The following is a 15,936-nucleotide window of genomic DNA, read 5'->3' on the forward strand; positions in this document are numbered from 1 at the left end:
TCTTTCTTTTCTCTCTCTTTTCTCTCTGTCTTTTCTTTCTCTTTCTGCCTGCATTTTCAGCTTAATCAAACTTTCTTCTGCTTCTAAGCATCTAAGCTCTGCTTCTGCATCACTTTTCTCTTTCTTTTGCTCTTGCTTCTCTATAAATTCGGACTCGGCTGCACTCAACAATTCTTGTGCCTCTCCTAACTTTTCATCTATTTTACCAGAGTCCATCAATGCATTTGTGCCTTAATCATACCACTAGACACATTACCCCCCACGTGCCACTGCTAAAGCAGTCCACTGTGCTTTAGTCAGGTCGGATTCAGATAATTCTTGGATGGAAGGAGCTGCCAAAAACTTCTGAACATCGAACAGAGCCATTTTCTCTAAGTTACTCAACTACTGAACATCGAACAGAGCCATTTTCTCTAAGTTACTCAACTGAATAATTCACAATACAATGTTAAAATAACTTTGTGGTCACTCTCCTTTCAAAATATATCCCTAACACCACCTGTATAAACCATAAACCAGAGTGATATTTTGTTTTGTTCCCTGGTCTGGGCACCAAAAATCTCTATTGTCACGATGTGTGCCAAGAACCTAGTTATTACACAACTAATCACAGAATTTAAAAATTTACCTCACTTCAGCCAGATGCCTGAACTCTCACAACAATAAAAATTATGACTGAGTACTCTAAAGGTAACAATGATCCTTTAAAAAGCTCATTAATCATGTGAAAAAATCAAACTAAGTTTATCAAAACAAGAGTGAGGTATCAACAGTTAAACAAGATATATTCTAGAGTAAAAGGGCATCACTCCATCAAACAACTTTAACTGTTTCCCCCGGCCTTAATTCACTTCTGCAAAACTAAAGGAACAAAGCATGTTTATCACTTTGCCCTATGCACACAATTAATCCTATTCACTGGTGGTCAATAAATGAAATGCTGTTTTTTAACAATTTTAAATAAAAAAGTTTAATTTTTAATTCAAAATTTATATTAGAATTCACATTCTGAAAAAAATTTACAAGTACTTGAAAACAACACAAAATTAATTCTTGAGTTAAATTATTAAACAAAACTAAATCATAAAACTTTAATTTATCAAGAAATTAAGTTAATCCAGCAAAATGTAAACTGTCAAGAGTTACACAAGACTTGAAAAGAAAATGTTAGTGAATGAAAATTAAATCAAGTGAGCAATGTTAAATTATCAAGAAATATTTAAATGCTAAGTAAATAAATGTTAAATCACCAATATATAAAATGTGGAAAATCAAGAGATTGCAAACACAAGAACACACAAAATTGCACAAAAGATTAACCAATAATAATTTCACTATGGCAAAAATCTCTTAATATACCTTATTATACCATGGCAATAATAAGTAAAATTCACTTTACCTTACACAGCTGCTTTAGGTTCACAAAACACACTTTTTTTGTATGGCGCTGTTACCAAACGTATACACTTTTCCTACATTCAGATCTCAAAGACTAAGTTTAATATCAATGACCACAAAATATTTTATGTTAAAATTTCTCTCTTTTTTAAAAAAGAGAGAGAGAGAGAGGGAACGAACACTAACAGTCTCTGAAATCAGAATGAACAAACTTTAGGATTCCAGTAGGAAATGAAACAGTCAGATGACGTCATTAAGGCATTTTGGGAACGAGATACAAGAGAAAATTCTAGAAGAAGGAAGATGACGTAATCGATCGAGACGTGCTTCAGTGCAACATTTCTTTGCATTTCTCAAAAAGGAACACGTTTTTACCAGAAAATTGTATGGGATGCAATCATAACAATATATGTAACATTGCAAAATCATTTGTCTTCTTGTATGGGACAAAGTTTTTACAGAAATCTTAACATGACCACAACAGACTGCAGCTGGCTAATTATGATTGCCATGTTTTAAAAACAAAATGAAAAACCCGAGTTGGTTTCCAGAACGGAGCAGATATTGTTATCTCTTGCCTGTCAACACATCTTTTGCGATGGCAACTGAAGTGAAACAAGCCTTCCTACAACACACGTGTTGCTCATGCACTACGTTACTATTAAAGATATATTATTAATTCTAAATTATGCTATTAAGTTATCTATATCACTAACTCTTTTGAGATCTGACACTACACTATATACAATATTTCATCAATTATTATTATTACACATAACACATGACAAGTACAAGAGTAAATATATCAAAACATGGAATGCTATACATATTGCAAGACAATATCATGAAATATATATATATATATATATATATATATATATATATATATATATATATATATATATATATATATATATATATATATATATAAAATTATATATTTCACATACACAAATTCAGTGTAAAAGTTATTACTTCTATTGAGGACCTCAGTGGTGCAGTAGTGTCAAAAAAGGAGATTCTTCATTTCCAGGCTTACGGAGGCCACTCTGTTTCCATCTTGAAGATGGAGGCAGACTGTCCTCCGTAAGCTTAGAAATTAAGAATCTCATTTTTTTCACCCTTTTGTATCACTGATATCCTCTATGGAAGTAATATATATTCTTATGAAATTCCCCTGATTTGTGTACAAAAAGTGTTCTAGTATTTTTTATATATGATATTGCAATTTGCTTTTCTGATTGTATATTTTTCCCGAATGTTATTATATTTGCTGTTCTGATTATCGTGTGTTTTCTGTACACAAGAGGTATTATATGTAATAATAATGTAGAAATATCATTAGTGCAAAAGTCTGGTTAGATTTCACAAAAATAGCCTGTTCTAGATAATTCTTTATGTTATATCATTCAAGCAATCATATGATTTGTATCGTGTGATTTTGGAGTTCGTGGAGTCTGTTTGTATAAAACACATAAAGGTGGATGATTTGCTGGGAGAAACGACTGCATAAAAGCGCGTGTTGGTTACATTATCTAGCTTCTGTTTGCGTCCCAATTGAGCCCAAAACTTTGTTTTATACATTTTGCAGGGTTTTATTTTAGAGGATACTAAGAAAAATATTTCATTCAGAGACTGAGCCATCTTGCTCGTTGGTCATTATTAAGATTTTTTCTTTCTCAAAATGTTAAACTTGTAGTGTAAAGTAAATAATTGTCAGTCACTCCGTTTTGATAACTTTTATTGTGACTTCTAATATTTAGCATTATAGCAGTGTGTATATGTGTGAAAAGGAGCTTCTCCAGGAATAAGGTATTTTGTGTAATAGTCACTACTGCAGTGTCAGGTATTTGTGTTTATAAAAAACCATGGCTTTTGATTTTTGTGAGTGTTGCTTAGATCGATCTATCTTTTTTGAACATTTGTAAATTAGTAATTGATAGACCGGTCAGTTAAAAATAAGAGTTCTGATAAAATACTTTGGTGAATTTAATACGTTTACACTATTAATACTTTGTATGATTGTGTGCAGTTAGTATTTGTTTATTGTTCAGTTTAATTTTCTTTCACATCTTAACATTTTTGCTTAGATTTAACTCTTGTTTCATAACTTAGATCAAGAATTAATTCAGATTGTGATTCAAAATATTAGTAATTTATTAAGAATAAGTTTTTGTATTTAAAGTTTTTACAGTAGTGTTTTTTTATTGGTCACCAGTGGTAGGATTGATTAGTTATTGTAAATGAATCAGAGACATATATTTGTTCTTTCAGTTTTGATGCCCTTTTTAATATACTTTAGTAATATTGACACCTCACATTATTGATAAGACTTTAAATGGATTACTGTTGCCTTTAGAGTATACAGTCGTATTTTTTTTTTAAATGAGAGTCCAGGTATCTGGCTGTAAGTGAGGTAAGTTTTGAATTCTGTGATTGGTAAGTGTAATAACCAGGTATGTGGAACAATCTGTGATAATATATATATATATATATATATATATATATATATATATATATATATATATATATATATATATATATATATATAAACATTCGAAATGTATTACCAAGCTCTTGTCCCCGTTACTTGAACTATCTCCGGTTCTCACGTATATAATTCTCTAGATTTAGTTGATAAATTAAAAATCATTTTTTGGCCCACTGATGGATTCGTTATTTTTGATGTTTGTTCTCTTTTTACTAAAGTTCCCTATAGATTCTAATTTAGAGTATCTTAGTAATGAATTAAACAATCTTGAATTGCCACTACCTCTGAGTCATTATTTCACTCACTAGGTTGTGCATTTGTGATTGTAAGTTTATATTCAGTGGTGAATTTTACCAACAAATATTTGGTATTGCAATGGGCAACCCTTTACCCCCACCCCTCTCGAACTTGTAGATGGAATTCTTTGAAAAACGATATTTACCTAATATCATTTATACTCCTTCAAAGTGGTATAGATATGTTGACGATATTTTAGCTTTCTTGCCTGCTGGTATTGATGTAAATGACTTACTCTCTAATTTGAATAACCAGGTATCATCCATTAAGTTTACTTTAGAATTAGAAAAAGACAATTGCCTCCCTTTCTTAGATGTTTTAATTTAATACACGGAGAACCAATTCAATGCAAATTCAGTATTTATAGGAAACCACCAACAACTTAACTTATGTCTATTTTTATTCAGGCCATCACTTAATATCAAAATATCAGTTTTTTCTTCTATGTTTTTACGAGCTTTGCGCAATGTCAGTCCCCCATATTTGGATCAAGAAATTGAATACATAAGAAAAATAGGGACAGATTTATGTTATCCTTCACATATGCTAGACATTTGTTATAATAAAGCCCACAAAAAGTTTTATAGTGAAAGTAACATGGAGAAAGAAACCCCTAAGAACATTCTTAGCTTGCCTTATTTTAGCGGTTTTGAAAGCATAAAATCACTGTTAAAGTCTTAAAGTCAACCTCGTTTTTTCCTATAATAACACACTAAAAGGAATGTTAATAAAAAAAAAAATAGCCCTAAAGAAAACAATATAATATATAAAATTCTATGTTTGGACTGCCTCTCTTTTTATATTGGCCAATCAAGCAAGGATTTAGATGTACCTATTAAGCAACATAAGTATTCTGTCAAAACTGGGCAAAAATCCAGTGCTATATTCATTCATTTAAGTGAAAACTCCCACAGGATAAATTGGACTGAAAGTTCAGTGCTTGCCAGATCAGAAGATTTCTCTTCACGAAATCCTTTAGAATCTGCTCTTATACAGCTTACTTTCAGCTGAAATTTTAACTTTAGCCCTGGGATGTATTATTTGGACCCTTGTATTAGAAAAATGTCCAAGAGCGACCTGAAAGACAAAATCACTGACTTAATTACAAATTAGTTACCTTATATATATTTTCTATGTATTCATGTTTAATATATATATATATATTTTTTGTAAAAATATTCGTCCTGCAAAAATTGTTATTGTTTACCAAAAAAAGAGAGAATTATTGAGTTTTACTTTTATAACATTTTTTGGTGATGAGTCACCTCCTTGTATAATCTTTTAAGTGTCCTGTCCTTGCTTTTGAATGGTTGATCCTAATCCTTTGTAAAACCTCTTAAATATTTAACCCTGTTTTGGAAGTTCTACTAATTCTTCAGTTGTGTTAGATTCCAGGTACAAATTTTTTCCATTGTAATCCCCAACTGTCATTTACAGTATATGAGCTTTCTTTGTACGCTTATTTTTATATTTCTTCAGTCTGCTAATTAAGGACTATAAGTCGAAAGGCCTTGCAGGACTCCATTGTTTCGCCTTCCTTCGTGGATTTTTTCTTTATATATATATTCATCACTTTCCATATTTTCGTGATTCAGTTATACATTAATATATATGTATACATATGTATATATAAATGTTTATATGAATATGATTATAATTACATTAACACGTGATTTGTTTATCACATGTGACCACAGGTGAAAAAAATTAAGTTGTAAACAGTTAGGACCTGCATCAAGTCTTATTTTTTCACATGTGGTGAATTGTGGTATTATATATATGTGTGTGTGTGTGCGTGTGTATATACAGTATATATATATGTGTGTGGGCTTATGCATATAAATGGTTTTTACAATTACATATTTATCTGAGAAAAGTGACCAGTAAATTATATATATATATATATATATATATGTGTGTGTGTGTGTGTGTGTGTGTGTGTGTATGTATGTATGTATGTATGTATACATTATATATATACATATAAATATATATATATGTATATATACATATACATAGAAATAATCAACACATAATCACATGTGGAACAAAAATAAATTTCTGACTCACATCAGGATCGAACCCAGGTCTTTCAATTGAAAGGCAGGGGCGCTGCCCACTAGGCCATACAAGTCATAAAAGAAGTTGGAACCTGAGTGCCACTGCACACAAGGAATTACCTGGGCAAGCTAACTGCTTGCATACCAGTATGTTTTCCCCACCTTCCCCACTCAGGAATGACCTAATTGACAGCATTTCATTCGAATTATCCCTTCTGAGTGAATAAGATAGAAATAATCAATACACAATCACATGTGGAACAGAAATAAATTTCTGACTCACATCAGGGTCGAACGCAGGTCTTTCAATTGAAAGGCAAGGGCATGCAAGTAGTAAAAGAAGTTGGAGCTTGAGTGCCACTGCACACAAAGAATTAGCTGGGCAAGCTAACTGCTTGCATACCAGTATGTTTCCCACAACTTCCCACCTCAGCAATGACCCAGTTGACAGCATTTCATTGAAATTATCCCTTCTGAGTGAATATGATAGTAATAATCAACACACAATCACGTGTGGAACAGAAATAAATTTCTGACTTACATCAGGATCGAACCCAGGTCTTTCAATTGAAAGGCAAGGGCGCTGCCCACTAGGCCATACAAGTCATAAAAGAAGTTGGAACTCACACGTAATTGTGTGTTGATTATTTCTATCATATTCACTCAGAAGGGATAATTTGAATGAAATGCTGTCAATTGGGTCATTGCTGAATCGGGAAGTTGGGAAAAACACGCTGGTATGCAAGCAGTTACTTGCCCAGGTAATTCCTTGTGTGCAGTGGCACTCAGGTTCCAACTTCTTTTATGACTTGTATGGCCTAGTGGGCAGCGCCCTTGCCCTTCAGTTGAATGACCTGAGTTCGATCCTGATGTGAGTCAAATTTATTTATGTTCCACATGTGTGTATTGATTATTTCTCTTATTTCTGTTCCACATGTGATTGTGTGTTGATTATTTCTATCATATTCACTCAGAAGGGATAATTTGAATGAAATGCTGTCAATTGGGTCATTGCTGAGTGGGGAAGTTGGGGAAAACATGTTAGTATGCAGGCAGTTAGCTTGCCCAGGTAATTCCTTGTGTGCAGTGGCATTCAGGTTCCAACTTCTTTTATGACTTTTATGGCCTAGTGGGCAGCACCCTTGCCTTTCAATTGAAAATCCTGTGTTCGATCCTGATGTGAGTCAGAAATTTATTTCTGCCCCACATGTGATTGTGTATTGATTATTTCTTTTATTTCTGTTCCACATGTGATTGTGTGTTGATTATTTCTATCATAGTCGCTCAGAAGGGATAATTCGAATGAAATGCTGTCAATTGGGTCATTGCTGAGTGGGGAAGTTGGGGGAAACATCTTGGTATGCAAGCGATTAGCTTGTCCAGGTAATTCCTTGTGTGCAGTGGCATTCAGGTTCCAACTTCTTTTATGACTTGTATGGCCTAGTGGGCAGTGCCCTTGCCTTTCAATTGACAGACCTGAGTTCGATCCTGATGTAAGTCAGAAATTTATTTCTGTTCCACATGTGATTGTGTGATGATTATTTCTATCATATTCACTCAGAAGGGATAATTCGAATGAAATGCTGTCAATTGGGTCATTGCTGAGTGGGGAATTTTGGGGAAATATGTTGGTATGCAAGCAGTTAGCTTACCCAGGTAATTCCTTGTGCGCAGTGGCACTCAAGTTCCAACTTCTTTTGTGACAATATACATATATATATATATATATATATATATATATATATATATATATATATATATATATATATATATATATATATATATATATATCACAACTAACCACAGGTGATAACATGAGAGACTGGGTGTACGTTTCGACTTTATCTTTTGCACCATGTGGTGATGTGTGATAAACAAGTCCTGTGCTAATGTGATTATGGTTATATATATATATATATATATATATATATATATATATATATATATATATATATATATATACATACATACATACATACATACATACATACATACATACGTACATATATATATATATATATATATATATAAATATATATATATATATATATATATATATATATATAAATATATATATATATATATATATATATATATATATATATATATATATATATATATATATATATATAAGATTTCTGTAAATCTAACAAAATTTACAGAGGTTAATAGCTTTCATTTCTCATTTGTCAGATCATTTGTTGATGGTAAAGATTTTTAATTCTGATCATCAAATTTTTCAATGTAAACAAGCCACCGTTCCATTGTGAAAGTGTCGCATTTCTATTTTGTTCTGAATTATATTATGTTGTTTTTAAAAATCCACGTGACTATTATACATTAAATGAAATTTTATATTTTCATTCAAGTACTGTTTTGCTTTTTGGCTCGAGGTATTTCCTCGTTGTGGTACAGTGTGTAACCCACTGAACTTATTTCTCTCTTCTATCCGGGCTCGAGAAAGGAGTTATTTGTTAGTTAACTTTCAATTTACGTTTTCAATAATTTCGGTTGATATCTAGGACAAAATATTAGGAGAGCGGAAAGTTAATCCTTCATCATTGGACAGTTGCTGTTCATAGAGATGTTTAATGTCACCTCGTAGATTTCATTAATCTTCAAGAGTGAACATTAATCTGTTTCAGCATACCTGACTTTCATAGAAACATTTACACGTAACCTCGACACGGTTTCGAGTCTCGGTGCGGGAGAGAAGACGCTTTCATTCCATTTCATTCTCAGCATTTTGAAAATTTAAAAGGAAATATTATCCAGGAATAGTGGGGTATCTGGAATTTCAGCGTCCATTTGTATTTTCCTGTGACAAAATACCAAAAAAACACACTGACTAAACAAAGGGAAAGAAAGAAGAAGTGTTGTGTGTGTGTATGAGAGAGAGAGAGAATTATGACTTACCTCCCAAAGCTCGACAGGAAAGAATGACCCTGCTTGCCTGCGCGTAAGGACCTGCTACGCTGTTGATCATGACCCCATCTGCATCGAAGACTTCCAAGTCCCGAATTTCCTCTGGTGGTATAAAATCAAAATGCATATAATAGAAGTTATGTCTTACGCAGAGCAGTTAATGATCCCTGCAGGACACATTCGCGAAATTAAAAGAAAGGTTTTCTTCGAGCAAAAGAATCGGGAAAACTGAAAGCCAGAATTCGAAGTATACAGAGATGTTCCTGAATCCCAAAGCTGAATAAATTTCTAAAATCTATAACTTGTTCTTATACAACAGCAACAAAAAATATAGCTACGAGTGACGTAAGTCTACGAAATCCTATTTTAATAGTCTTTTGATGAAAACTTTATCGCCACCAAAAATAGTGACCGGAGATTTCCCCAGGTCAGTATAGTTTTGGCCCTTTGAGATCAAACTACCACAAAGTTCGAGGATCCATTGGACATTGGATCTAATGATTTTGCACAAAAAAAAAATCAGCAATTACTTTTTAATGTAGCTCCGGCGTTCACCTGTAATTCAGTATTGTGAAAAGCACGAGATCTGTAGTTAACATTAACAGTATTTTTCAGTGTTTTTACAACCCACCTGTTGTAAGAATTTATTAGTTTAATATACCAAAAATGTATTAGTCTGAAAATTCACATTTTGAAAATACTTGATGTTTTATTTAAAATTGCCAAATCAGTGCCATACCAGGTTTACTTCAGCGTAACATAGGATTTACTGTGCCCGTTAAGCAAGTTGCCGCATTAGAGTCCACGGTATTATGAACTCGAATACAATTGAATTTCAGATTCTCTTTTAACATCAAAGAACTCTTTGAATAGGTGCTTTTGGAATTAAGCTGTGTTCAGTACATCAATTTTCCAGGAACTTATTGATAAAATAGTGTTTGTAAAAATTTCAGGTTTTGTGGAAGGCATAAATCTTCTGGACTGAAAGTAATTAGATTTTTAAAAAATATTGCTTTTGTCATACTGTTAAATCAGATTCCCCACATCGCGATCAAAGAAATTAACTTGAGAATTAAGTTACAGGCAAGTCATAATACTCGTAATGTTTATTTCCCGTAACTCGGTATTTGCAATATTCTTTAACTTCGAATTTGGTTGGATAATGTACCAGTTCAGAGACTTGAATATCTCTTAATTTTGCCAATACAGCTGCCATTACCATACCACAAAGTCAAATAATAAAATGATCATTTAAATACAATATTCAGATGGTAAATTCATAAATCGCATAGGGATCGAACCCAGGGCTCTCAAATGTGTCATAATCTAAAAAAAAAAACTATTTTCTCTATAGAACGCTCTGAAGAACACTGTTGAAATCATGTTTTCGCAGTAATCACATCACCTGCATATATATATATATATATATATATATATATATATATATATATATATATATATATATATATATATATATATATATATATATATATATACATACATACATATACATAAACTCACATACACACAGCCGTAACACTGTAACGGTAAACTATGGGGTATGTAATTGGATTATTAGAATATTGAAGCGTAAAAATTGAAAAAGCGAACACACTTTACACCTAAAAGGAAGTTATTTTTCATTCAAAGTTTTCCCCAACTGAGGAGATATGCTCCTGGGCTGTTGCACGTTTGACACGGACTCTGTCCCGCATATGAAGGGGATTGAAAAGACGAAAAGATATCCTGCCCAATTCACAGGACAAAGAACGGACAGCGAAGCCGAGAAAGGATTTCTGAGCAAAATTCAGATATGGAGCATCTCAAAAAAAAAAAAAAAATAAATAAATGAAAAAACCTACCGTGAACTGTGAGGTGTAGAAGAGCCATCATGGTCTGTGATGTCATGAAATCAACTCTGCAGGTGTAGTTTCCACCATCAGCCAAGGTAACTTTCTCCATTTCTAGGTATCCGAGGCGTATCTGTTGAAAGCAGGAAAAAATTATTTCAAATATTTGTTTAGAATATTTGAGACGTGACAACGATCAATTTATTATTCAAACTTTCACGGAATAACCGTGAATAAAAACTCCCAGCAGAACACTTCTGCAACATGAGCTGCTTCGGCTAACTACATAGAACGCTCACCTTGACTTGATTGGACTAAATGTATGAGGGAAGATTCCAATGGAATAGGTGAAGAGGGAATTTTTTTTTTTTAAAGTTGGAGCATAATAAAGGAGGTAAGAGTATACGAAAAATGCTTTTCTATTCTTGCGAAGGCTTTGAAGGAGAAATGAAGACAGGTGACATAAGGACTAACAAAAAAAAAAGAACAGTTAGAGTTTTAAACGACAAAATGGGATTAGGCTGAAAATTTACAAATATACGCATACATATATACATATATGTATAGTTTTATATTACATAAATATATATTTATAATTTTATATACATACAGTATATATATATATTTATGTGTATATATGTACATATATATATATATATATATATATATATATATATATATATATATATATATATATATATATAAATTTATATATATGAAATGATAAAAATATGTATATATAAACAATTGTCTATTCTTACATGAAAGGCTATACGTCTGTATGCATAAGCGAAAAAAAGAAGTCACTCCTGTAAAAAATAACACGAAAAGAATAAATAACGAAAGTAAAAAAGGGCAGCTGATTTTAGGGAAGATCTTACCTCCCTCCTCATGCAAAATATTGATACCTGCTCCAGGAACATTTGCATATATTTTGAGAGAAATCTACTGTGCATAATCAGTTACGCTTCCTCCTTCCCTGGAGGACATGAAATTTTCATGTTCTTCGTGTCTAGAAGCTTACAGTTCGTTAACCTTTTATATAAAATTACAATATTTTGGTTTTATAAGTTTTCCTTAGGAGAATTGCAGGTAGTACTACTTCATTTTTCAGTTAGGTATCTTATTCATTATTGTTTTAATTTTGTAAATTAGTATCTAACAGTTGTACAGTAGATTATGTCCACCAAAAAACATGCAAACTTGTGGAGAAGAAGAGAATGTGCAATATCTTAAAAAGATATGACAAGACAGGGTTAAGCAAATTGTCGCGTTATAAGTCACCAAGTTTCTGACGCTCCTAATGATCTGCAAACACTATATGAATTCCGTGGATTAAATAGACAATGTATATGGTCTGATTTTTATTCCCCAGATTCGACCAAACGTTCTTATGTTTAATTTACGGTGTTTATCATATTGGGCAAACAAACTTCTGCTCTTGTTTTTTAAAACGAGGCAGGAAGTAAATAAATACAGGGTTCAAATTTCATATTTTTTTTATAACGGTGTTTCGACAGCATACAAAATTTCTACTTACTTTCTGACTAAACATTCTTATGTTTAATTTATGTTGGTTATCATAGTTTGCGAACAAACTTTTGCTCACGTTTTTTCTTAAGCGGGGTGGGGAGCAAATAAATACGAAGTTCAGTTTTTCTATCGTTTTTTACTAACGATATTTCAAAAGAATTCATAATTTCTACCTATTTTCTATATTAGTAACGATAGTATTTTTTTTCTGCCCTAATTCTTTGTTTCCATCTCCAGTTCTATATAAGTCATCTCACAAAATGTTGGAACAGACCGGCACCGATTTGATTTATTACACGGCGTTTTTACTGCTCGTTTTCCTATCTGTGAAAAGAAATCGACTCGCTAATGAGGCTCCGTTCAATCCCTTCCGTCTCATTCCCTTCCTTTCGCGAAAATGTGTTAATGAAGGAATGGAGGAGCTCGTCTTCTATCATATTTCTTTTTACCTCTCGGTATATTTTATCCATTGTTTTTCTTCTAGCTTTACTGACATTAGGACTTAATTAGTATAATTATGCGAATCATTATATAAAGTCTTCTAAATTGTTTTAGACATTCTGCTTTACAGAATTATGTTTATGGTTCACAAGAATACTTGAAACACTTATGATCGGTAAGATTTCAAATAAACGATATTTTTAAATCCACAACATTACCCACAATAACAGCATAAGCTTCACAAAATAGTGTTTCACCTTCAAGAGGGTGGCGCCAGAGTGAAAGGGCGTGGCAGTCACTTCCGTACTCATCAGTGGTCTTCTGTTTCAACACTTCTACTTAGTCCTGACAACTGGTTATCACTCCTTCCTTCTAAAACTTCCACTTTTCACTAGCCTAAAATACCTCTAAACACTATTATCTATTTTTTCCAGCTATGCTAATATTTTCAACTTTTTTCAACCCGAGAACTCTTACAGTTTGTACACTAAGCAAACAATCTATATTATCAGTATCAACATACAAAAAATTATCGTTGTCGGGAAATTCCAAATTTTGATACTTTTCCATTAATTTCTCTCGCTTGCCCAGAATCGTTTTCTTATAAAGTAACTCCACATATATAAGTTCCCGTATAGGTTTTTTTTTTTTTTTGCTTCATGATATTACATAACTCACTTTAGCGTGACGAAAGAGAAATAAGTGGACGAGTTCCTAGAAATCCGCGAAGGAATCTAAGGTATTTTTGAGATCAATGATGACCTCTCCGAATGTGGTTTTGAAGGAATAAAAGATAAACCCATAAGTATGTGAAAGTGCAAGCACTTATTATACATGTATGCATGCTCATAGTGAATAAGTTCGTTTGTGTATTTGTGTCTGATTGGCACATGTGAGTCAAAAGTCAGTGAACGTTAAAAACACGAAAATAATAAAGTGCTTTTGGGCTAGCAAATCATTTATATTTGTGACTCAAAAATATAACCTGGAAACCGAATGTTTAATCAGACGTGCTAAAGGGTTGGCTTTTTACTGACATTGGTAGTGAAACTTTAATGACCTAAAGTAACGACATCATCAGTCAGTTCTGAGTTTATGGAGTACTTATGCTTGATTTACTGATACACTGACAGATTTTTTAACCAAGTTTTTAAAATTAATCAGCACAAATCAGCCCCCAGCATGCATATTTTAATCCGGTCTTTGTAGGTTGCTTCGAATTTAGATGTCCACATAAGGCCTCTTACTCATTTTAACAATTAGTCGACACTTACGGGATGGCAGAGTAATATACCCATCTGAAAAAGGAATAAAAAGAGCCAAAGGAAAAATAGAATAATAATCAGATTAGAAATGAGTAAAGAGAAGGGGAGAGCAGAGTTTTGGTAAAAAACAAGAATTTTCATTGATAGTTACGACAATATTGTAGGGTAAGGAAGTCTGGTATTTTATTGAGACCTTTTCGTGGAAACCTTATAGAGCATTTTAACAAAACTTTATGAAGACAACTTTAACTTTATTTTTTCATTTTAGAAGATAATTGGTTAGACTGAAACCTGTTGCGTTTTTAAATTGTGATTTGAGTTTCTTAAAACTATTGAAGATTTTCAAAGGTGTCAACTAGGTTCCATTTCCTTTCTTTTGTTGGAAATGGGGAATATTTTTGGCTACAGGTATTCTACCGTCCTAGACATTTAGTATTAACCCAGACACATAAAATGACACATAAACTCTCTCAAACAATAAACCGAAGTAATAAAAAAAGCCTTAACGTACGTTACGGCTACGACATTTGATTAAAAACAGAAATGGAAAAGTCCCAAGAACAAGTCAGTATTTATGAAAGCAAATCCTTTCTGTATCAAGATGTCTGCACACGCAAAATAGGAGAAAAAAATATAACACGTAACTCGTGAAAGAGTTCCTTCGTACCCGGATATCACCTTATGACTGCATGACGTTGGAGTGGAAGCCCAATCAACGCCAGGTGAAATCTTTCATCGCAGTGAGTTACGGAGGACACTTAGGTCAGAAAGTTCCTTTGCCCCTTCCCAGCCCAGGTCCGAAGAAAGCAAGAATAAAGGGGGAAAAGCAGGGAAAACAGAATGGACGAGAGTGTTCCTAAGCTTGGAATGTCATTTCAAATACTCAAGATATTAATTCCAATGACTCTCAGCTCATTCGAATAGAAGAAATGCTCATTTTCTGTTAGTTCCGTGCTTTATGCCAGCAACAGCCCTCCTTGCACAAAGGCAGCCCGTCTTGTTATAAGGGTCGAAAGAGCTAATAGGCCTAGTGTGGACTTCTGGCTTCGATCTCCCAGCATATATTTTCCCCAATAAATATTGGTAGTTCGGTGAAAGTATGGGTTTTATTTTGTGGTGTTAAAGAAGAAACAATTTTATTTTCTGAGCCAAACAAAGTATAAATTTTTGAATTACATATGTGCAGGATAAATTAAATCAAATATCATTTCTCACACTCGATTCGATGTCAAAGCAGGACGCTTTGGAACGAAATGAAAAGTTTCCAAAAACCATCGATGTTCCTCTGGCAAATAATCTGACTAACCTGGTGTCCATTGAGGATTCACGATAACCAACATGGCAAGAAGGTGTAACAATTTATCATAGACTCATAAACAGCTGTTCTTATTCTGGATCAAAAGAGAAAAACAGTGTGCTAACATTTAACTCATTTTGGTACGATAAATTGCACATGAAACAACACTGACTGAAAATCCTCTAGTTTACAGAGTTTAAAAGTTGGCACGCCTAACTTTGTTTGAATACGACGGGCATTTGTCCATCAGAATAGCCAACGTTAAAATCTCTGAAAAAAATATGAAAAGAACGCGAAACAGTGCTAAAGCTATTCATCATTAATTTAAAAGGTAAAATTAGCATTTTATGCAAAAGTTATTTCTCCATATTCATATAAA

General features: G+C 32.8%; 1 protein-coding gene across 1 annotated transcript in view; it reads right to left on the reverse strand.

The window, feature by feature from the left end:
• LOC136828740 (irregular chiasm C-roughest protein-like) overlaps positions 1–15,936 on the reverse strand; it is a 212,209-nt gene that overhangs the window by 109,370 nt on the left and 86,903 nt on the right. The window contains exons 5-6 of the mRNA XM_067086927.1: positions 11,034–11,154; positions 9,163–9,273 (exon numbers count right to left, since the gene is read on the reverse strand). Of these exons, the coding sequence (XP_066943028.1) occupies positions 9,163–9,273; positions 11,034–11,154 (232 nt within the window). The remainder of the gene's footprint in view (positions 1–9,162; positions 9,274–11,033; positions 11,155–15,936) is intronic.

The sequence above is a fragment of the Macrobrachium rosenbergii genome, chromosome 43 (genome assembly GCF_040412425.1).
Source record: "Macrobrachium rosenbergii isolate ZJJX-2024 chromosome 43, ASM4041242v1, whole genome shotgun sequence".
Classification (NCBI taxonomy): Eukaryota; Metazoa; Arthropoda; class Malacostraca; order Decapoda; family Palaemonidae; genus Macrobrachium; species Macrobrachium rosenbergii.